Source organism: Coregonus lavaretus (assembly GCF_964263955.1).
Source record: "Coregonus lavaretus genome assembly, chromosome: 10".
In the NCBI taxonomy this organism is placed as follows: domain Eukaryota; kingdom Metazoa; phylum Chordata; class Actinopteri; order Salmoniformes; family Salmonidae; genus Coregonus; species Coregonus lavaretus.
The window spans coordinates 57,804,659-57,828,730 of NC_139997.1; the positions used below are offsets into that span (position 1 = coordinate 57,804,659).

The 24,072-nt window shown below is 43.6% G+C and overlaps 1 protein-coding gene across 2 annotated transcripts in view; it reads left to right on the top strand.

The window, feature by feature from the left end:
• Positions 1-2,123: 2,123 nt before the first annotated feature.
• The window catches only part of LOC311136414 (rabankyrin-5-like), a 39,944-nt gene continuing 17,995 nt past the window's right edge, over positions 2,124-24,072 (top strand). Inside the window, exons 1-18 of one of the 2 annotated variants that reach the window (XM_084170538.1) lie at positions 2,124-2,304; positions 4,856-5,072; positions 5,758-5,876; positions 6,158-6,293; positions 6,557-6,680; positions 10,773-10,922; positions 13,781-13,946; positions 14,248-14,452; positions 14,689-14,757; positions 15,003-15,208; positions 15,407-15,504; positions 15,738-15,945; positions 16,077-16,175; positions 17,347-17,500; positions 17,795-17,963; positions 18,237-18,355; positions 21,528-21,684; positions 22,138-22,338. In XM_084170538.1, coding sequence (XP_084026664.1) covers positions 2,295-2,304; positions 4,856-5,072; positions 5,758-5,876; positions 6,158-6,293; positions 6,557-6,680; positions 10,773-10,922; positions 13,781-13,946; positions 14,248-14,452; positions 14,689-14,757; positions 15,003-15,208; positions 15,407-15,504; positions 15,738-15,945; positions 16,077-16,175; positions 17,347-17,500; positions 17,795-17,963; positions 18,237-18,355; positions 21,528-21,684; positions 22,138-22,338 — 2,607 coding nt within the window. In that variant the 5' untranslated portion in view covers positions 2,124-2,294. Of the gene's footprint in view, positions 2,305-4,524; positions 5,073-5,757; positions 5,877-6,157; positions 6,294-6,556; positions 6,681-10,772; positions 10,923-13,780; positions 13,947-14,247; positions 14,453-14,688; positions 14,758-15,002; positions 15,209-15,406; positions 15,505-15,737; positions 15,946-16,076; positions 16,176-17,346; positions 17,501-17,794; positions 17,964-18,236; positions 18,356-21,527; positions 21,685-22,137; positions 22,339-24,072 lie in introns of those variants that run through there. The other variant, XM_084170537.1, reaches the window with a different exon arrangement.

The window sequence follows — 24,072 nt, forward strand, 5'->3', positions numbered from 1 at the left end:
CATAAGTGTTACATGTAAGGTACATATTGTGGCCACCACCAACATCAAAGTTGCTCACCCCTGATCTATAATGTGATTGCGTTGATTATGTTGTTTACATTTATCTTTATTATCCTTTATAACTTTAAATACTGAAAGAATGTGAGGGATAAAACACAACTGTGTTCTGTTTTGTATTTTTGCAGCAATTCTTTGTGAGATCTTAACCTCCATAGAAATGATTAAGCAACAGCAAAAGCTGATTTTGCTGCAGCTGCAAAAGCTCCAGGCGAACAGATCAACCCTGGATGAGGTTCCAGATTTGACAGACCTTCGACTTCCAATGTCCTCACTGGAAGACTTGAGGAGAATTGAGGGCCAACTTTTAGATCAAGACTTTTAAAAAAACCTGATGTGACAAAATATCATTATATCATTACATGTATTGCTGAAAAGTAATCAACCAAGCCATAATCTGACCCAGAGTACCATTCCAGCTTTCTTCAAATTAGTATTATATTCATCATATACAAGTTTTTGTTTTTCAGACCATATATTTGGGACTGTCTGGAGGGATGACCACCAAGGAGAATGTGTGGAGAATCCTCTCAAAACTCCTTACAAGTGGCCTGGCCATGAAAATGAATTGGAGAGGGGCCAATGGGAAACAGGCTTTTGAACCTCTTGCCTTAAAAAGTGTTGTTATGGGTAAGTTTGCTTTCAAGGCCACTGCATGGGGCAGAGAGGCATAATGTCACAGAAGTGATTAATTAAATAAAACAGGCCAGCATGTCGATTTGATTGTCAGCAGAGTTCATTATTACAACACAGTTTTCAAGGCAGGAAGAATATAATGAACTGGAAATATTTTACAAAAAGCCATTGATAAAACTATTTTGTATGGATAGGGGAGTTGCAGAAACTATGAGTCATATTCCAAATCAAATCAAATTTTATTTGTCACATACACGTGTTTAGCAGATGTTATTGCGTGTGTAGCGAAATGCTTGTGCTAGCTCCGACAGTGCAGTAATATCTAACAAGTAATATCTAACAATTTCAGAACATATACCCAATGCACACACATTTCAGGGAGTATTTCAATAAGTGTTCTATTTTCTCTCTTTCTGATATTTACAAAGGTGCTGTGCTTTGCAGCTATTCTGAAGTTCCTGATGTGGAGATAGAAAGATACATAAAACGATGGATGCAGCTAGCCCCTGACAGAGATGGAGGGAGAAAAAGGAGAGAGCGAGTGAGAAGTGACCAGACCTTGGAGGAGTGATGGAGAAAAATGAATGCCTACCAGAGCATAAATAGAAAGAAAGCTTAAATAGACAAAATCAACTACTTCTCATTGTTTCTGTGATCAAGAAATAAAATTAACATTTAAATAAAAATGTTGAAGAGTCTTTGCTGTTTAAGTAGTATTTTAGTATTTTGATATTTTGTGCAAGGCAATTGATCAGCATTCAAAACTTTGTTGATGGGTATAATTTGTATGTATAATAGTAATATTTAAAATGACTAAATCGGGTAATTTTGTATACATTTATTAAAAATTGCATCGGGACGCTTCTGGGGGGATTCTGGTAAGATGCCAGCAAAGTCGGCTGAATTCTGGTAGACGGAAACGGCCCGATGTACTTGGGCCCATTCTGGGCAGTCATTAATTTTGTTTCCGGGCCGAGTCAATCAGTTCTGCCCCCCCGAAAGAGGGCCGATTCCTCATTGCTAGCTGGGTCCTTGTGGAGGGCCTAGCACCTGCAGGCTGACGTCGGTCGTCAGTTGAACGGTGTTTCCTGTGACACATTGGTGTGGCTGGCTTCCGGGTTAAGCAGGCGGGTGTTAAGAAGCGCGGTTTGGCGAGTCATGTTTCGGTGGACGCATGACTCGACCTTCACCTCCCGAGCCCGTTGGAGTGATGAGACAATATCGAAATTGGGGAGAAAAAGGGGGTGTAAAAGAAAAAAGAAATGGATGAATAGGGGGGAAGTGACAGGCTTCACACTCCAGTACAGTAGGTGGCGGTGTACACCCCTAACGGTTTCGATCCTCCAATACACATTGCAAGAAGAAGAAAATGTTGAGTGAGAATTTACTTTCACCGCCCACTTTCTGCTTTGTCATCTCGCGATAGAAAACCAACTGCATGATTTAATTTTGGGGATCTTTATTATCCACCCGCACAGTAAGTGGCGGAATGCACATATACTTGTTGCGAACCCCATTATACCAAAAAAGAAGAAGAAGAAGAAGAAGAAGAAGAAACTAGAAAACCAGAAAACCAAAAAACCAAAAGCCACGGAACCAACATGGCGGAAGGTATGTGTATGTTTACGCCCTTTCTTTATTAGCTAGTTAGATGCGGATTAAATGTATTACAGGAATCGCTGAATGACTATACGAGATTTGATTTAATTTGCAATGTTATAAAAGATAAACGACTGTCTCTTTTTCATCTTGTGCAGTTAGCGGCTAATTTTAACTTGCAGCTAACTAGGTGGTCGTCACTAGTTACTACAGCCACAAAGTCATACACCCCGCCCTTTTCTACAATGTATCTTCTTAAAATGCTATTTTAAATTTAACCTCACTGCTAACCTTATGCCTTACCCTAACCTTAAATTAAGACCAAAAAACTACATTTAGTTTTCATGAATTGTTACGATATAGCCTATTTTGACTTTGTGGTTGTACTATCTAGTGGAAACCTTAGCTAGCTTGTAAGGTGGTCTGGTGTGGGTTGGGCGGAGAAGGCAGCTATCCATCTATACTAGTTTAGCTAGACACTTCTTTAATTCGCAGGGTGCTTGAACGTAATTAACTGGATTGGTATATAGCTAAAGAAAGCCGAATGTGCTGACGCAGAATGCATAAGGAAAGTGATTATACACTTCTTAATTTGCTATCAGTAAGAAAACGTTAGCTTTTTTGTCGATATTGTAGTTAAAACTAACTGTGCAAATCGACCTCTTAGGAGGAGTCATTTTATGTCGAGAATAACGTTACAATGTAGCTAACTAGCGGGCTAGGTAAGGTTAGTTACTCAGCTAAATTAAACATTGTAACCAAATGCAAAATGGTTGTTGCATTATTGAACGCTTTTGTTTTTATTGTAGCTAGTTAGCTGAAAGGGTAGCTGCCTAGATTTTATGAGTTTGTGGGATACATGCCAATTAATCTCGACTGAAGATAAATGTAACTAATTTACCTGCTTTGACACAGCGGTGTCAGTACAGTGGTCATGTTTTGATTGTGGCTACCGCCAGTTTATTTTTTGCTCATTCTGCTGTGTGGCAGCCTGAGAGTGCATATACAGTAGGCCTACAGTACATGCTAACTAACTACTCTAAATCAATTATAATGCTACACTAGCAGGTGTTTGTATCTCTAGTTTAGAGATCCCTGTTATATGGATATCTTCCATGTCGTGGAGTTGAGTAAACTCGGCTAGTGTTTGTGCTGCCTACAACTGTTGCATGGATTGGTTTTGTTCAGTATTTCTTTTTTTGTCATGCTAAGCCACCAATCATTTTTCACTAGCTAACGTTAGATTTCATAAGCTTGTCACTCGTCCATTGAAGTCCCAAGTGCTGTGTACACTTGGAGAAGGCTATAGTTGTATTGCTCCTGTAAAGCTTATTCTAAAGATGTCTAAAAGTGCTGAGTTGAAGGTAATAAGCTTAAAACATGCAACAAAAAATGGCATTCATATCCTCTTTTCAAAACGAATGGAACATTATGAATGAAGTGTGACAAGTATGAGTAGCACTGGGGTAATGCATGCATTCAGACTGTGGCTCTGAAACGTTTTTTTGTTAAACAGCTCAGCCTATCTTGCTATTGCATCAGTGAGCCTTTCCTGTGGTCGTTGATCAGGTGGTACTGGCAGCCGCCCATGACTATAGCCAGTAAGCTAGAGTTAGCCTTACCCTCTGACCCATGGGAGGGCAAAGTTATGTGCTGCCTCAGCATTCTGTCTTCACTCAAAATTTAGGGCGAAAAGGGAAGGAAATGGGAGAGGGAAGTTAAGTGCAATCCTGGGCTGAGTGGGCTCAGATGCGTAGTAAGCCCTAATGTGAAATATCCATAGCCTATATACAGACAGGAAGCTGCCTTGCAAAATACTAGGCCTCCTTTAAACAATACAACCTCGATTAGGGTTACTTTGGCAAGAAAAAAATAACCAAGTCTCCATCCAGTTATTATGCGAGTAATGTCATACCATATAAAATAAATCACAACCGCTGTGATGGAAACAGGAGGTTTTGCAATTTTTTTAAATAAATGCAGACAGATAATTTGTTTGGTCGACATGGTGAGATGTTTTTGTCTGTATAATGTATTATTTTACATTTACATTTTAGTCATTTAGCAGACACTCTTATCCAGTTAGTGAGTGCATACAGTTTCATACTGGCCCCCCGTGGGAAACGAACCCACAACCCTGGTGTTGCAAGCACCATGCTCTACCAACTGAGCTACAGGGAACTGTAATCCCCAGAAATATTTCATTCCAACCTCATGTCAGAGCCTATAGACTAGAGCTAGGTGATATGGACATAAATCCATATCCCAATAAATCGACTGAAATTTCACAATAACTATAAATTGAACAATAAGTATACAGTGTGCATCGATATCAGTAAAATGTCTGATAAATTATTGGTTTGATCAATATCAATAATTTTATATTTATCATCCCAGCTCATTATGGGAGAAATGGTGACGGAAACTCCTTTATGCGCAAATATTGATATAATAACCGTCATATCGAAGTAAACTTGTAGTCACGCAATGACATGGTGTGTGGTCCTCCCACTATGCCTCGTCGGGAAAGCATGCAGTTATCTCTTTACTCTCTCTGGGACAGAGGAGGTGGCCAAGCTGCAGAAGCACCTAGCCCTGCTGAGGCAGGAGTATGTGAAGATGCAGCAGAAGCTGGCTGACACAGAGAGGCGCTGTGCCGTGCTGGCTGCTCAGGCCTCTGGCCAGGGCTCCACCAAGGCCTCCGTAGCCGGGTCAGAAGACACCTTCATCAGCCGCCTGCTGGACATCGTGTCCGAGCTCTACCAGCAGGACCAGTACAGGTGAGGGTAGTGGTGTGGAGGGGAGGTGTGTATTTGTGTGTGTGTGTGTGTGAGTGGGGGGGGTGGCATGTAGTGTGTGATGTATGCAGTGACATACTCCCATGGTCACACCAGGTAAGAAGACATTTACATTTTACATTTTAGTCATTTAGCAGACGCTCTTATCCAGAGCGACTTACAGTTAGTGAATACATATATATATATTTTTTATACTGGCCCCCCGTGGGAATCAAACCCACAACCCTGGCGTTGCAAACGCCATGCTCTATCAACTGAGCTACATCCCTGCCGGCCATTCCCTCCCCTACCCTGGACGACGCTGGGCCAATTGTGCGCCACCCATGAGTCTCCCGGTCGCGGCCGGCTGCGACAGAGCCTGGATTCGAACCAGGATCTCTAGTTGCGATGCAGTGCCTTAGACCACTGCGCCACTCAGACCTACTGTGCTTTTGCTCCTTCGTTTTCTTGAGGTGGAGAACAAGAAAATAATTGCACTTGATGTGATATCATTGGTCAATGACACCAAGGATACATTTTTCCCCATCGATTATACCAAACCGGTCTTAGATTCTATGATTCACAGATATCTACAGAAATCCTGAGAAATTACGCAATACCTACCTAGTTACTTTAGCTATGAAGATATTCTTTCTCACTTATGTTGTGGTTGTTGCCATGTTTGTAGTGATCTGAAGGTGACTGTTGGAGAGACGACGCTCAACGCTCACAAGTTTGTCCTGGCTGCTCGCAGTGATGCCTGGAGCCTGGCCAACCTGGCCTCCACCTCCGAACTGGACCTGTCTGGTGAGCTACCCTCCCTTCTGTCACACTCACGTCACTATAATCCAGAATTTAATCTCTGTTAACCCAGAAGTAAAATCTCACATATTTTGGTTTGTTACGCCATGAACTTGCTGAGCAAAAACAAAGACTCCACCCTCGAGTCCATTGTGTTCACAGTTTTGGTTTCTTCCAACAACTGCATTTAAAAGCGGTTCATTGATAGTGTAGCTTTAGTTCAGTTAAGTTATCTTTCGTTCCACTCTGGGTAGTTAAAACCGTCTCTCCCATGCTGGGTGTTCCAGATGCCAAGCCGGAGGTTGCCATGGCGATGTTGCGCTGGGCCTACACAGACGATCTGGAGCTCAGTGAGAACGATGCCTTCCTCATCGACCTGATGAAGCTGGCCAACCGCTTCCAGCTGCAGCTGCTCCGAGAAAGGTAGGCAGGGGCTGAAACACATTGGCTGTGTTTGAGAGCATCAATTCTGCTTAGTCACGGATCGGTTACCGACTGTCATCTCAAACTCACATACACACACTCTGGGGGCTATAAGGTGTTCTAAAGCCAAGTGTGTGTTTACTGCCTAAGGGCACATGTACTCTTTGTGTTTTCCTTTCCTCTAGGGTGGCTATAAATGCATTGTCCAATATTTCTGATTGACATCAGTGTTCTCAAACACTGCTTTTGTTCTCTTGGAACAGGTGTGAGAAAGGGGTGATGTCATCTGTGAACGTGAGGAACTGTATCCGGTTCTACCAGACGGCTGAGGAGCTGGACGCCACCACCCTCATGAACTACTGCGGAGAGATTATCGCCAGCCACTGGGTGAGTCTCCACTGTTCCACTGACTGTCCAACTGTGGACAGGACTGTCTCCATGTTTATCGGAAAGTCCTGGCTGGGATTGAAGGGGCTTGAATCAATACACAGTTCATTTCATATCTCAGATGATGTCCAGTAGTGCTCGGCCTGATCATGCATCACTCATTATACTGTCATCTCAATTTACAGTGCTATTGATTATTCTCTAGCTCCCATCTGGATGATCTGTTACATACTTCACTCTCCTTAACCTCATCTAAAAATATGTTTCGAAATACCTTAAAGGGAAGATTGCAGAATTAGGTTGCTGTTAAAACATTCTGATTTGTTTCATCCTTCCAACTAAAAGTCCCAATGCGACATATCACTTTACATTTGTATTTTGGGAGAAAGTTATATTTGACCGAAGTCATGTCGGTAAAGTGACGTAAAGAGGAGCACTACACGAGCAGGAGTGAAGCAAGCCACTGTCCACATAAGACGGTAAAGAACGAGTCCTATTCTTTGCACATTGAAAAATGGCAATTTATCATTGACCATATCCTCTAGTTTAATTATTCTGTATTGCAAAATAATTTTTGCTTATACAGCGTGCAGGCTTTTAGCATAGCCCCTTTTACACCCCTGCTAGCTTACCCCTACTAGCTAACCACTAGCATCCAATAAACGCATCACTTATTAGCAGTTCAGCACATCAACATTTCTCGTACTGTTACACAAAATCAAGATAAACCTTTACCGTCATAGTAGACATTGAACGTTTATAACCAAACTGGCTAAAACTCTGTTGGCCGATGGTAGCTATAGCTAGCCACATGCTAACCTAAGTGCTACCACTAGCAGTAGTAAATCCAGGTATAGTTGCTAAAACAAACATCGCCTTCCATGATATCCTGCATGTTATGTCGGCCTATAATGACCAAGCAGTTCATCGAAAATAAAGACATAAACAATTACATTAATCAGATTGGTATTTGACCATTCATTTCTGCAAAACATGCAGTATTCTGTTGTTGTAGTTGTTGTAGCTAGCTTGCTAGCTAGCTTATTCTATCACCAAACACCATGCTAGATCCGTGTGAGTGGGCCAATTAATTTTGCATGGCCCAGTGCACTTGGATAACTGTATATCTAACTTTTTTATAATCTACTAGCAACATGACATGACAAAACTATTTTGCGCACTTTAGTACCTACTTACCCGATTCAGCGCCATCACCGAAGCCGCCCTGTGGTGCTGTAACACCGTTGGTGTCAGTGGACTTGGAACCTACATATACTGTGGGCACAGAACCAGTTTTTAGCCTCCGCTTCATGGTGAATCCACTCTTCCACTGTTGGAAGCCGTCATAAACGTTTGGGGAAAAGTGAGCCCCGACTATGACTGAAGGGCCAGGGGTTCCCCTGACCCAGTCTGCCTGAAGCGGTACAACTTTTTTCTCGCATTTCGACCAAACATGCATGCCAGTAAACGGTGCACTGCCGCCACCACCAGGCCGTTCCTCTCTTGACGTCAAAGCCGCAAGGTATTGTTGGTATGAGTTTTTGATAAATGTAATTCAAATTGCGAAAATAGAACTGTGTAATATTTGTTGTTCATAAACTTTTGCCTAAAGACCGATTTTAGATGGAATATCATCTCTCTACTTTGTTAGATTTGCGGAAATATAATGTGTAACCTGTCCTTTTTAAATGAAAATGAATCCAGTCAATAATCTAGCAGCCAAGTTGTACTCAACAGCTCAATCTCTATGGTATCACTACTTAGTTTCCCGTAGCAACCACAGTGATTCCCCTATATTTATTTAGCAAATCGTTGCTGCCGCTCCAAAAGATACTGTATGAAAAATGTTCTCTCTCAAATTGTTTAAATATATATACACTACCGGTCAAAAGTTTTAGAACACCTACTCATTCAAGGGTTTTTCTTTATTTTTACTATTTTCTACATTGTAGAATAATAGTGAAGACATCAAAACTATAAAATAACACATATGGAATCATGTAGTAACCAAAAAACTGTTAAACAAATCAAAATATTTTATATTTGAGATTCTTCAAATAGCCACCCTTTGCCTTGATGACAGCTTTGCACACTCTTGGCATTCTCTCAACCAGCTTCTCCTGGAATGCTTTTCCAACAGTCTTTAAGGAGTTCCAACATATGCTGAGCACTTGTTGGCTGTTTTTCCTTCACTCTGCGGTCCGACTCATCCCAAACCATCTCAATTTGGTTGAGGTCGGGTGATTGTGTAGGCCAGGTCATCTGATGTAGCACTGAAGGTGTGTTGGGTCATTGTCCTGTTAAAAACAAATGATAGTCCCACAAAGCCCAAACCAGATGGGATGGCGTATCACTGCAGAATGCTGTGGTAGCCATGCTGGTTAAGTGTGCCTTGAATTCTAAATAAATCAGACAGTGTCACCAGCAAAGCACCTCCACACCATAACACCACCTCCATGTTTTACGGAGGGAAATACACATGCAGAGATCATCAGTTCACCCACACTGCGTCTCACAAAGACACAGTGGTTGAAACCAAAAATCTCCAATTTGGACTCCTGACCAAAGGACACATTTTCACCAGTCTAATGTCCATTGCTCTTGTTTTTGGCCCAAGCAAGTCTCTTCTTATTGGTGTCCTTTAGTAGTGGTTTCTTTGCAGTAATTCGACCATGAAGGCCTGATTCACACAGTCTCCTCTGAACAGTTGATGTTGAGATGTGTCTGTTACTTGAACTATGTGAAGCATTTATTTGGGCTGCAATTTCTAAGGCTGTTAACTCTAATGAACTTATCCTCTCTACCAGAGGTAACTCTGGGTCTTCCATTCCTGTGGCGGTCCTCATGAGAATGCCAAGAGTGTGCAAAGCTGTCATCAAGGCAAAGGGTGGCTATTTGAAGAATCTCAAATATAAAATATATTTTGATTTGTTTTAACACTTGTTTTTGGTTACTACATGATTCCATATGTTATTTCATAGTTTTGACGTCTTCACTATTATTCTACAATGTAGAAAATAGTAAAAATAAAGAAACCCTTGAATGAGAAGGTGTTAACTTTTGACTGTGTGTTTTTATTTATTTATTTGGGATGGTAAAATGTTTTCAGTGTAAACTTAAACGACTAAAACCAGGATAGGAAGTATATAGAAAAGATAATGGAGCAATATGTGTTTAAATAAGATCATCTTTGAGCACTAACGATCACCAAAATTAACTAGACAGTCAGGGAGAATCTAAAATTCCAAAAATGTCATGGCATGGGGCCCCCATTGATTTTGTTGTTATGTTTTAAGTGATTCCGATAGCATAAGAACACGGCATAAGCAATGGAAAAATGTCGTATTGCAGCGAACTTGCTTTAAAACTGTACAATGTTCTTTCTGCCTATGGCAAAATGTGTAGAACAGAACATTTGCTTTAAAACAGCAACATTTTGTCTAAAAGGACAGACTCAAATGTTCGGTCGGCGACCACACCATTGGTCATGCCCACCGCTGCTGAAAAAAATCCTAGGGGAAACACTGAAACTGGTCGTCTGGACTGTCTCCATGTGTCCAGTCTGTGGGGTGTATCCCATGTCTTTTAAGTCCTGAGCCCAGAACTGAGTTATCTCTCTCTGTGTGTCAAGGAGCCCATCGTCTTATAACCTCATAAATCCCATGCTCGGCGGCCAGAATCCTGTGATTCTCAAGGTCCTGTTAATGACTAGGACCGAGGAAATGACTTGTCATTTTTCTTCAGCTGACTGCTGTTAGTGCTGCTGCTGACGCTGTCTGACTGACTGCTGTGGCTCCTGAAGCCTCAATCTGCTGTTTCATTATACTTGTATTACTCTGGCGTAGGCTTTGATTAGAGGTTTGGACTGAGAAAAAGACAGAAGAAACTGGAAAGAAATGGAATATTGAAGACACGCATCCTCCTGTCTTACTGTAACACCACTTAGATCATAGAATTTCTAGAAGGGACAAAGCCCCTCAAGACCACCTTGAATGGGAATGTCTGTTCTAGTAATTCTATTTCTGTGACCCAGATGACAGAGCATTTTTCATATTAAAAAAATAAAATAAACTTCTATCTTTGTCTCAACAGGATGACTTGAGGAAAGAGGACTTCAGCACTATGAGTGCTCCGCTGCTCTACAAGATGATCAAGTCTAAAACAGATTTCCCACTTCACAAAGCCATCAAAGTCGAGAGGGAAGACGTGGTCTTCCTCTACCTCATTGAGATGGACTCGCAGGTGAGTGAAAGCTTCACAGGTTTGCCTCGGAGACACCCCTAAGTAGTTTCAGGCCTAAATATACCTAGGCTAAATACACTGCTCCAAAAAATAAAGGGAACACTAAAATAACACATCCTAGATCTGAATGAATATTATTAAATATCTTATTAAATACTTTTTTCTTTACATAGTTGAATGTGCTGACAACAAAATCACACAAAAATGATCAATGGAAATCAAATGTATTAACCCATGGAGGTCTGGATTTGGAGTCACCCTCAAAATTAAAGTGGAAAACCACACTACAGGCTGATCCAACTTTGATGTAATGTCCTTAAAACAAGTCAAAATGAGGCTCAGTAGTGTGTGTGGCCTCCACGTGCCTGTATGACCTCCCTACAACACCTGGGCATGCTCCTGATGAGGTGGCGGATGGTCTCCTGAGGGATCTCCTCCCAGACCTGGACTAAAGCATCCGCCAACTCGAGGACAGTCTGTGGTGCAACGTGGCGTTAGTGGATGGAGCGAGACATGATGTGCTCAATTGGATTCAGGTCTGGGGAACGGGCGGGCCACTCCATAGCATCAATGCCTTCCTCTTGCAGGAACTGCTGACACACTCCAGCCACATGAGGTCTAGCATTGTCTTGCATTAGGAGGAACCTAGGGCCAACCGCACCAGCATATGGTCTCACAAGGGGTCTGATGATCTCATCTCGGTACCTAATGGCAGTCAGGCTACCTCTGGCGAGCACATGGAGGGCTGTGCGGCCCCCCAAAGAAATGCCACCCCACACCATGACTGACCCACAGCCAAACCGGTCATGCTGGAGGATGTTGCAGGCAGCAGAACGTTCTCCACGGCATCTCCAGACTCTGTCACGTCTGTCACGTGCTCAGTGTGAACCTTCTTTCATCTGTGAAGAGCACAGGGCGCCAGTGGCGAATTTGCCAATCTTGGTGTTCTCTGGCAAATGCCAAACGTCCTGCATGGTGTTGGGCTGTAAGCACAACCCCCACCTGTGGACGCCGGCCCTCATACCACCCTCATGGAGTCTGTTTCTGACCGTTTGAGCAGACACATGCACATTTGTGGCCTGCCGGAGGTCATTTTGCAGGCTCTGGCAGTGCTCATCCTGCTCCTCCTTGCACAAAGGCGGAGGTAGCAGTCCTGCTGCTGGGTTGTTGCCCTCCTACGGCCGCCTCCACGTCTCCTGATGTACTGGCCTGTCTCCTGGTAGCGCCTCCATGCTCTGGACACTACGCTGACAGACACAGCAAACCTTCTTGCCACAGCTCGCATTGATGTGCCATCCTGGATGAGCTGCACTACCTGAGCCACTTGTGTGGGTTGTAGACTCTGTCTCATGCTACCACTAGAGTGAAAGCACCGCCAGCATTCAAAAGTGACCAAAACATCAGCCAGGAAGCATAGGAACTGAGAAGTGGTCTGTGGTCACCACCTGCAAAACCAGTCCTTTATTGGGGGTGTCTTGCTAATTGCCTATAATTTCCACCTGTTGTCTTCCATTTGCACAACAGCATGTGACATTTATTGTCAATCAGTGTTGCTTCCTAGGTGGACAGTTTGATTTCACAGAAGTGTGATTGACTTGGAGTTACATTGTGTTGTTTAAGTGTTCCCTTTATTTTTTTGAGCAGTGTATAAGCCTTGCACAACCATAAGACCCACTAATAATTTCATTATTTTATCAAAACAGTTTAACCTGCTTTTTTTGCAGAAATCACTGATCTGACTTTCAAGTCAGTCTATGAAAATGCAATTTTTGTTACTATAACCAAAACCATGCAAAATGCAGTGCACATTAATAATGACCAACTTCTGGTAGCAGGCATTCTAGAACATTAACACAGGTCTCATAAACAATCTCTCAAACACAAGCCCACATGCTAGTGAGTAGCCAGCTAATCTTTATGTTTCAAGTTTAGCCAACTTGGATGTATATGCTAGCTAACAAAGTAGAACAGTTGAATTGTTATGAACACACCCTCCTGTATGTCTCCAAACTCCAACTGTTAGAACAACAGCCTGTTCACTTTGTTTAGATGTTGAAATCAAGTGGCCTACCTGGGTAAGAAGATAAGCATTTCTCAAGTTGCTATGCCAATTCCTTATATAAATACGTGTTATGCTGCTAGCAGTGCGTGACAAACTGAGCATAATTTTCCACAATCATGTTCATTGGGCTCCCGAGTGGTGCACCGGTCTAAGGCACTGCATCTCAGTGCTTGAGGCGTCACTACAGACCCCCTGGTTCGATTCCAGGCTGTATCACAACCGGCCATGATTGGGAGTCCCGTTGGGTGGCACGCAATTGGCCCAGCGTCGTCCGGGTTTGGCCGGTGTAGGCCGTCATTGTAAATAAGAATGAGTTCTTCACTGACTTGCCTAGTTGAATAAAAAAAACAAATGAATCCTCCCGTTTCAGTAGGGTCTGCTATGTTCTAAATGTTGGAAGTCGAGATAAAAGGGTATCATTAGAAGGGGAATCAACCGATTTCTGTTGGACCAAACCTCAAATGCAAATAGCGAGTTGAAACTGCTTGTTGTCACAGAGGAAGAAGGGATCTTTTGTCGAGTGGCGGGGGGAGGGGCTTGGTGTTTGTGCGAGTGGGAAGGTGCATGGTACACACAGCACACAAGGAGCGATGAAGAAGAGACTAAAAAGGTATTGCGATACAGGCATTTGGAACATCGTGCTAAAAGATTCATTTGATTTATCACCCAGCCCCGTATTCACAAGGAGTCTCAGCTGGAGTGCTGAGAAAGGATCCGTTTACAGAGCAGTGTTGAGAAGCCAACTAGACCGTTTTTATAAAAAAATGTATACATGTTGTATTCTCCACATCTCCAGTTGCCTGGGAAGCTGAATGAACTGGACAACAATGGCGACTTGGCCCTGGACCTGGCTCTGTCTCGTAAACTGGAGAGTATCGCCACCACGCTGGTCAACAACAAAGCAGACGTGGACATGGTGGACCAGAGTGGCTGGAGCCTCCTTCACAAAGCCATCCAAAGAGGTAGTGGGTGTCGCACATTCTTTCTCTACAGTATGTCACGTAATATATATGGCTTCAGGTACATTGCATTATCAACAACAACCCTCCCCATGTAAGCTCAATGCTGGGCTAGAGATGAACCGTGTTGAATACTAAGGGTAAAGACACACCCCATTGTGTGTCCTACTTCTCCACACGTCTCCTGATGTGCGCACTACTACAGCACCCGCACACACAGCCAGTCATGGAATGGGAAAGTGTGGAGAATGGAGACGTGCGTCTTGATTCCCTCACCCTTTCTTCTCTTCCTCTGCCCCCGCAGGTGATGAGTTCGCCTCCACCTTCCTGATCCGCCACTCGGCCCAGGTGAACGCGGCCACGGTCGGGGCGGTGGAGACCCCCCTGCACCTGGTGTGTTCTTTTAGCCCCAAGAAGCACTCTGGGGAGGTGATGAGTGGCATGGCCCGCATCGCAGAGGCCCTACTCAAGATAGGGGCCAACCCCAACATGCAGAACAGCAAGGGAAGGTGGGTAATACTATACAGCAATCACTCTGATCCATTGAGCCCATCTGGTGTGATATAGCAACGGTCTATTCGAGTTGGAGCTTGATTTAGACTGATTGTTCTGACTTCAAATCAGCATCTGAACTTTATAGACACAATCTGCCATTGCTTCTAATGCTTTGATCTGTTTGTGTGAGTTTTTTTTCTTCATGATCCCAATACTGTGATGCTATACGTTTTTGGTTTTTGTTTCACAGAACTTCCCTACATGAAGCGGTGGTGTCGGGGAACGAGCCTGTGTTCAACCAGCTCCTACAGTGTAAACAGTGAGTTAAAACAGAAAACCTTTTACTAAACCAACCACATGTCCTAGTCCCCATTGACCTTATTGAAAACATCCTGAGGTGTAGCCTCTATTTCCTGCTGTATTACTGTCATATTTCCTTCTCTCTTTCCCCATTCCTCTCTTTCCTCCTTTCCTCTCCTATTCCCTCCTCTCTTTGCCCCTTTCCTCTCGCCCCCCCCCCCCCCCTCTTTCCTCCCCTCTTTCCTCCTGTGCCTCTCTCCTCAGGCTGGACCTGGACCTGAAGGACCATGAGGGGAGCACAGCTCTGTGGCTGGCCCTGCAGTACATCACCGTGTCCTCTGACCCCAACGTTAACCCCTTCGAGGACGACGCTCCGGTGGTGGAGAATGGAACATTGTTTGATGAAAACAGCTTTGCTGCCCAGCTCATCCAGAGAGGCAGTAACCCAGACGCACCAGACACAGCCACAGGTAAAATGTCTGATTTGAAGGGAATATGGGATGGGATAATGTATACATGTTTATGTATGATTTGTAACTTGAATGAATAATAATAAAATAAATAAAGTATTAAACGATATGGAAGTCAGTGCACTATTATGTTGTTGAATCTTACACTCTTTTTCTCCTTCTCTCGCTTCTTCCTTCCCTCCATTCATCTTTCCTCAGAGAACTGTCTCATGCAGAGGGCAGCAGGTGTTGGCAGTGAGGCTGCCGCCCTCTTCCTGGCCACACATGGGGCAAAGGTCAACCATGCCAACAAATGGGTATGAAATGATGTACTGCAGAATCACATGATACATCACACCCCTGTCAGTTCATCACAAATGACTACTTCAGACACTACAGTGCAATAGTGAATCTTAAGTTCTGCTGCTTCAAACTGCACTGCATCACAAACTACTGCGTCATACAAGCTATAAAAAAAAAACACACTCTATCCTGTCTGTTTGTATGTCTGACTCTCTGTGTATGTATGTCTCCTCCTCCTCGCCCATAGGGTGAGACCCCTCTCCACACGGCGTGTCGCTGTGGTCTGGCTGGCCTGACGGCAGAGCTGCTCCAGCAGGGGGCTAACCCTAACCTGCAGACCCAGAAGGCCCTCCCCGATGAGGCCCTGGCCCAGGGGGTGTCCCTGCAGAGCCCCCTCCACATGGCCATCGTACACAACCACCCCGACGTGGTGTCAGTCATCCTGGAACAGAAAGGTAGGTTAGTGGACAGTGGGTAGCATCTCCACGTCAATCAGCCCAGGAGTTGAATGAACATGATTGACACCCAGAGGGAATATTGAATTTGTTACCGGCATACCGACAATGTCATTTCCTGGTGTTTCCAGCCAATGCTCTTCACGCCACCAACAACCTACAAATCATCCCAGACTTCAGCCTCAAAGACTCCATGGACCAGACGGTGTTGGGCCTAGCCCTCTGGACAGGTAGGCTTCACTAACAACAAAAACACTACACTCACCAGATGGGTAGCTACTAGCTATGTCAGTGTGAAAGAGCTGGCCGACGCTCTATCAATTAAAATGCATTTAAAGGGATACTGTGAGATTATGGAGTTTGTCTACATAAACAGAGTCAGATTAACTTGTGGATATCATTTTTATCTCTGTGTGCAGTATGAAGGAAATTAGAGGTAGTTTTGTGAGCCAACGCTAACAAGCGTTAGCGCAATGACTGGAAGTCTACAGGTAGGCTAGCATATGCTAATGTGCCTTTAGACTTCCAGTCATTGGAAGTCTACAGGTACTCCACAAATTCATCTGACTCTGGGTAAGTAGAAAAACAACTTAATTGCCAGAATTGCGGAGTATCCTTTTAAAAACAGACTGAGTAGCTTCATGTCCTTGTAGGGCTCACTCCTTCACACTTCCTCCTCCTTTTCCAGTCTCGCATGCCATGGATAGCGAGACAAACGGAGGTATGTGCAGCCAAACGTTTCTAGTCATGATAGTCCAACCTAAAACATAGTCCATAGACCGGTGGTTTTCAACCTGTGGGTCCGCACATTTTAAACGTAAAAAAATTATAGATTAATTTTCTTCCTAAATTAATAACACTTGGGAGTATTAATAGTATTTTAAGCTATTTTTACATGTACTTTTCACAATGCAAATTGTTAATAATAATAGTAGGCCTTTAACTTGTAACATTCACTGCTAAAATGGACTAAATTTGACCACCAAGATAATTTTTAGAAATGATTTGTGACTCCGCGAATGGTGGTCCTCGTGCTTTTGACTGATTTGGTGGTCCCCGGAACGGAGAAGGTTGGGAACCGCTGCTATAGACGTAGTCCCCACTGTAGTCTAGCAGTAGCTCCCCTTACAGATTGTCCCAGATTGAGGTCCTGCTCCTGCCGTGTGCGCCACTGCTTTGCCTGTGCTTTGCACCTGCTTCTTTTGGACTTTTCGCACTGTTCGATCAAGATACAGAACAAATCAACAGTGGAGAGGTGCAATTGACAGGATTTTAAATAGGATTTTAAAAGGGTAGTTTGGTCTCACGGAACAATGTTCTGCATCAGATCATGTGTTCAACCTCACTGCTGTTCGGGATCCACAGCATTCAGTCTGCCTTTGTCTCTCGTCTGTCCCTCAGGTATACACACCATAGCAGCCCAACTCCTGGGCTCTGGGGCGTCCATCAACGACACCATGTCCAATGGTCAGACCCTGCTGCACATGGCCATCCACAGACAGGACAGCAAGAGTGCCCTATTCCTCCTGGAGCACCAGGCTGACATCAATGTCAAGTAGGAGGACAGGATGGGGACAATAAGTCACAGATCAGGAGCTTCATAAACCAGCAGTTGCATTTCTCAATTCTTTATTTCCCCTCGAGGGGAATTTAATTTGCCTTCTTAAAAGTCAGACAACGTATCATACAAAAACAATGGAGCAGTCTCCCATTTTATACAACAATGCAAAGATGTATGGTAGCACAAGCCATAGATGATATGATCTGTAGTGTTGCACATTGGCTGTGTATCCCTGTGAGGTGTTTATGTAAGTAGGTGTAAAAGACCGACATGTCTCCCTCCCCGCAGAACCCAGGAGGGTGAGACTGCGCTGCAGCTGGCCATCAGTAACCAGCTCCCCCTGGTGGTGGACGCAATCTGCACACGGGGGGCCGACATGTCCGTGGTGGACGAGAGGGGACACCCCCCTCTGTGGCTGGCCCTGGAGAACGGCCTAGAGGACATCGCCTCCACACTGGTGAGACCTGAGGAAGAGGGGGGTAAAGAAGGCGGCGAAGGGGGAGGAAGTGTGGTGGTTGTGGAAATGGGAGCTCACAGATGAATGCAAATAAGTGACCATGGAATCCCATGATGGTTGTATGTGAGAGCCTCAACTCAGTATGCTAGTCTATAACGTGCATGTCATAAGTAGGGCGAGGAGTCATCCAGGTCAGGAAAAAAAACTCCTGGCCGGTCCTAGTTTTGAGTGGGATTGGTATGTGAATATGTCTGCTGGTCTCTGCTACTGTAGGTCCGACACGGTTGTGACGCCACCAGTTGGAGCTCTGGTCCCTCAGGCTGTCAGCAGACCCTCCTCCACAGGGCTGTGGATGAGAACAACGAGGTCACCGCCTGCTTCCTCATCCGCAGGTCTGTCTGATCACTCATCCCTCACAACGCACTCATTCCTCTTGATCAAATTAACATATTTGTAGAATGGAGAGAGTGTTGCCGACCCGCCTCAATGGGTGGCTGCACTCATCCTTTACTATGGTCTCACAGCAAATGATACTCATCCCTCTTTTATAGCAAATATATAAACTGCTTTTTATATCCGAGAGAGTGGCACCTCACCTTCTAATGCCCTTATCCATCAATGTGCCCATAATCCTTTTTGCGGCATTTGTTGATAACTAAATCTGAAAATACTCTGGATAGGGCTGGGCGATATGGCCAAAATATAATATCACAATAGTTTTCAAATCACTATTTTTGTAATCTTTGACAGTATTTTATGTTTTTGAATAATACAACTTCTACATTTGCTGTATGAGTAGTGCGTGACCCTACGGCGGCAACACATACATGATTTCGTGATTTCAATGGGTCTTTCTCCTTTCTGATTGTTTTATACTGTTCAACTTCAACCAAAAATAATTTCCAGTATTTTCATCAATTTCTGCATTTCCTGCACTGATTGAGATAATTTTCACACTGCCACATAAGGCTGCACGATATGGGCAAAAAATCAAGGCCTTATTTTTAACCAAATGTTGCAATTGCTATTTGACAATTTTTAGATCAAAACACTTGGGTGAACTGTTGGAATCATGGAAATAGAATGATTATTCTAATTATGTAGTTAGAATATAAATAGTAGAGGGCACTTTGAATACAGTGTTGTTTGACATGACAACTAATGAAAATGCCAGGGAGGAGTTATTGTGACCGGGTAGGAACCAAAGTGTTGGTCAGTGTTTTCTAGGGGACCCTATAATCTTTGGCAACCTTAAATGTTTCTTCTTCATGTAGCCAACATGTTCATGCTTTGCCTATTCCTCTCTGACTTAGAAGATACTGTTGCACAATCAATATGCTGATTTAGGCCTACACCATCACTGGTACCAGGCTGGACAGCTAGCTACGTTTGCTCTGACTCAGTACATTTATTAGCTAGCTAGCTAACACTATTTAGCAAGAACTTGCTAAGAATTGTTGTTCACTCATTTACCCCAAGTATGGAAAGGATGGCGGGGTTGAAAAGGAATAAAGGTGAGTGTGTATATATATAAAAAAAACATGGGGGATTGGAAGTGATGCAGACAATTACATTGATGGAAGTTACAATCTATCTGCAATATTAAGCTGATCTACCCCCCCCCCCAAAAAAAAAAAAAAAGAACTTGCTAAGAAAAGACAAACTAGCTGTTTGCAGATGTAAGAAACACAAACTAATAGTGCAATTATAGAACGCATGTGGATTTATATTAAGAAGCAAAGTGGAAACATCGTTGTCATCAACATTGTTGCATGTGCTGCATTGACCATGCAGACTGAACACAAGTCCCTCCTGGTCAAGCAACAACAAATGCGCTCCTTGAGTGACGTGGCATGGAGAGCGAGTGGAGAGGGATGACTCAAGTAGCGGTGTAAACTATAAAAATGTATGTTACACACGGCATATCACATTTTAACAAACCCAACATTCAAATACCGTTATAGAAGGTAAAGTAAAAACCCAAACTGGTCCTTGCATCAATACCGGTATATTGGGTAAGGTGGGCATGATTATAAATGATAAAATATGGTCTTAGAGTGTTAAGCTTTCACAAGGCAATTCAGAGAAACGGATTGTAATTTTGGTGCGCATAGAAAGTCATGAGGGGGTCTGACAAAGTGCGCAGAAGCAGAGTATATCTCCAATTTCAGCAGAAAAGAGAGGTGCGAACAGATCATCTTCCTGTGTGATCACTACCTTCTCTCAATTAATGACCGTGCAGACAGTGATGGGGTTTATGTTAAATGTGTTTAATTATTGGAGGGGCAAACCCTGTGGTATCACTATACTACTCGGTATCGTGATACTTGGCCTGGTATCACATTTAGTAAAATGTTGGTGTTGCGACAACCCCACTCTGAAAATAGGCACATTTTCTTGCAATTTACACAGATTTTTCACGTGTTTCTGTCCTAAATGTTTTTGTCACCTTTTTCAGCCCTCACCAGTTTGCATCCCTGATTTTTATAATCCTCAACGCCTCATCTTTCAAAATACATTGAGTCAACTTAATTTACAGCATTTCCCTAACTCGGACAACAAAACATTTGCAAATGTTGCCCAATTACCGGGAGGGATGGGGGCAAGGTGCTCGTTCAGAACCGCTGTCAGTCAAAACCCATACAGTGCTGTGAAGGGCAGAGCCAGAGCTCTGACGTCATGTATAGCACGTTGGTGTACAGCCACTATGTTCCAATTTAGGCACTAATTAGTGCCCAACTCTGCCATTTTCAACCCGGGTTAAGCCAGTGTTTTTTTGGGGGGGGTTGGTTTTACTGTTTAGCAGAGCCTGGGTCTGGGTGATGATCAAGCTCACACTTATTGTTGTTTGGCTGCTAATTCAAGTGGTAGTATTTCTGTCTGTAATAAAGCCCTTTTGTGGGGATAAAGTTATTCTGATTGGCTGGGCCTGGCTCCCCAGTGGGTGGGCCTATGCCCTCCAAGGCGCACCACCCATGGCTGCACCCCTGCCCAGTCTTGTGAAATCCATAGATTGGGGCCTATTGAATTTATTTCAATTGACCTGATTTCCTTATGAACTGTAACTCAGTAAAATATTTGAAATTGTTGCATGTTGCGTTTATATATTTCTATTCGGTATAGTTGAGGAATCCATCTTGGTTCTGAATGAGTCAGCAAGAGGATGTAGTTTCATGGTTAATCAGTGTGATCCATGCCTTATGACTGTGTAAACTCACACACAGCCCATACAAATCTGTCCCAGCCAACAGGCTTACTGTAGCTCTGTAATTACCTCAGGTGATCTGTCTTGTCGACAGAGCCACTTTATCATGCCAACTCATTCATGGGGTAACTGGGTATATTTCTAATGTTGGTTTAACAGAGGAATGAAAGGGTAAAGACACTTAGCGCTTTGAAATTGAGTTTTTTATTTACAGGATCTATATCAAATAGTGATCTATCTACAGTGTTTTCTAGTCGAGTGTACGCTGCTCTGTCAATGGCTTCCAACGCTCTAGTTTCTTACTGTAACCTGTTGGTATAGTGCAAGCTGAAATGTGTCTAATCCTGTCTCTCCTCTAGTGGTTGTGATGTGAACAGCCCGCGGCGTCCGGGTCCTAGCGGAGAGGGGGATGAGGAGGCCAGGGACGGACAGTCACCCCTCCACCTGGCAGCCAGCTGGGGGCTGGAGGAGGTGGTGCAGTGCCTTCTGGAGTTTGGGGCCAATGTCAACACACAGGTACGTCTCACTTACTTACTTAGGCCTTTTACTCCTCATGGAGCCTAGGCCATCTACAACAGCTTTTCAGCATATGCAGTCTCACTGACTGTCAATCCACAGGTCAGTCTCACCAGGCAGTCACTCCTCTAAGCACAGGAATCTCCCACTCCTCACTTTTAATAGATTCCTCCACTTTGAGAGTCATGATCTAAAAGCATGCTTAATGAGTGAGTGAGAGTGAGTGGGCGGCAGGTAGCTTAGTGGTGAAGAGCGTTGTGCCAGTAACCGAAAGGGCGCTGGTTCTAATCCCCGAGCCGACTAGGTGACAAATATGTCGATGTGCCCTTGAGCAAGGCACTTAACCCTAATTGCTCCTGTAAGTCGCTCTGGATAAAAGCATCTGCTAAATGACGTAAATGTAAATGAGTATCTTGCGTCTGATTGTGGCTTATATGAGCTATGTCTACCCAGGACTCAGAGGGCCGGGCTCCAATTCACGTTGCCATTAGCAGCCAGCACAATGTCATCATCCAGCTGCTCATATCCCACCCGGACATACGTCTGAATGCGCGTGATCGCCTGGGCATGACCCCCTTCGCCTGCGCCATGACACACAAGAACAACAAGGCTGCAGAGGCCATCCTCAAGAGAGAGCCCGGGGCTGCCGAACAGGTGAGAGAGACTCACACAAACACACACACACCTTCTCCCTGTTTATTTTGTCACATACTACCCCGTTATAGTGATGGGCATTTGAAATGATTTCACTATTCAAATAATATCATTGGGGGGGATATCCGGATAATCTAAATACATATTAAATTATATACAGTACCAGTCAAAAGTTTGGACTCACCTACTCATTCAATGGTTTTTCTTTATTTTTACTATTTTCTACATTGTAGAATAATAGTGAAGACATCAAAACTATGAAATAACACATGGAATCATGTAGTAACCAAAAAGGTGTTCTTCAAATAACCAACCTTTGCCTTGATGACAGCTTTGCACACTCTTGGCATTCCCTCAATCAGCTTCATGAGGAATGCTTTTCCAACAGTCTTGAAGGAGTTCACACATATGCTGAGCACTTGTTGGCTGCTTTTCCTTCACTCTGAGGTCCGACTCATCCCAAACCATCTCAATTGGGTTGAGATCGGGGGATTGTGGAGGCCAGGTCATCTGATGCAGCCCTTACACAGCCTGGAGGTGTGTTGGGTCATTGTCCTGTTGAAAAACAAATGATAGTCCCACTAAGCGCAAACCAGATGGGATGGTGTATCGCTGCAGAATGCTGTAGTAGCCATGCTGGTTAAGTGTGCCTTGAATTCTAAATAAACCACAAACAGTGTCACCAGCAAAGCACACCCACACCATCACACCACCTCCTCCATGCTTCATGGTTGGAGCCACACATGCAGAGATCATCCGTTCACTTACTCTCCGTCTCACAAAGACACAGCAGTTGTAACCATAAATCTCAAATTTGGACTCATCAGACCAAAGGACAGATTTCCACCAGTCTAATGTCCATTGCTCGTGTTTCTTGGCCCAAGCAAGTCTCTTCTTCTTATTGGTGTCCTTTAGTAGTGGTTTCTTTGCAGCAATTCGACCATGAAAGCCTGATTCACGCAGACAGTTGATGTTGAGATGTGTCTGTTACTTGAATTCTGTGAAGCATTTATTTGGGCTGCAATCTGAGGTGCAGTTAACTCTAATGAACTTATCCTCTGCAGCAGAGGTAAGCCAGTTTCATCATAGTGCTTGATGGTTTTTGCGACTGCGCTTGAAGAAACGTTAAAAGTTCTTGAAATGTTCCGTATTGACTGACCTTCATGTCTTAAAGCAATGATGGACTGTCATTTCTCTTTGCTTATTTGAGCTGTTCTTGCCATAATATGAATATTATTCTACAATGTAGAAAGTAGTAAAAAAATAAAGAAGCCCTTGAGTGAGTAGGTGTGTCAACTCTTGACTGGTACTTTATATAGTTTCAGCTTAAATGGAGACTTGTTCGTGCGACTCGGGATAGAGCCATAATTTGAAAGCGTGTTCTGTTGCCAACATGGCTAGCTAAGTTACAAAATACGATTGTAATTTTGGTGCGCCTACAATAGTCCGGTGCATTCAAGTGCGTGTTCCCCATCAAATTTCTTCACAATACAACAAACAGGTTTTTCTGAACAGAATGATCCTAAGGTATGATGCTATGTCATCTTGTGACTTTACATCAAGCATAGTGATCATAAACGTTGACACTGTATATGACATGAGTTTTATGAGTCCCAATGTGCACTTCACATTTCCAAATAATGGGTGTTTTGGATTGCTTGTATGACATCAAAGCTGTATTTATTATAATCTTCAACGTCTCCTCTTTCAAAATACACTGCTCAAAAAAATAAA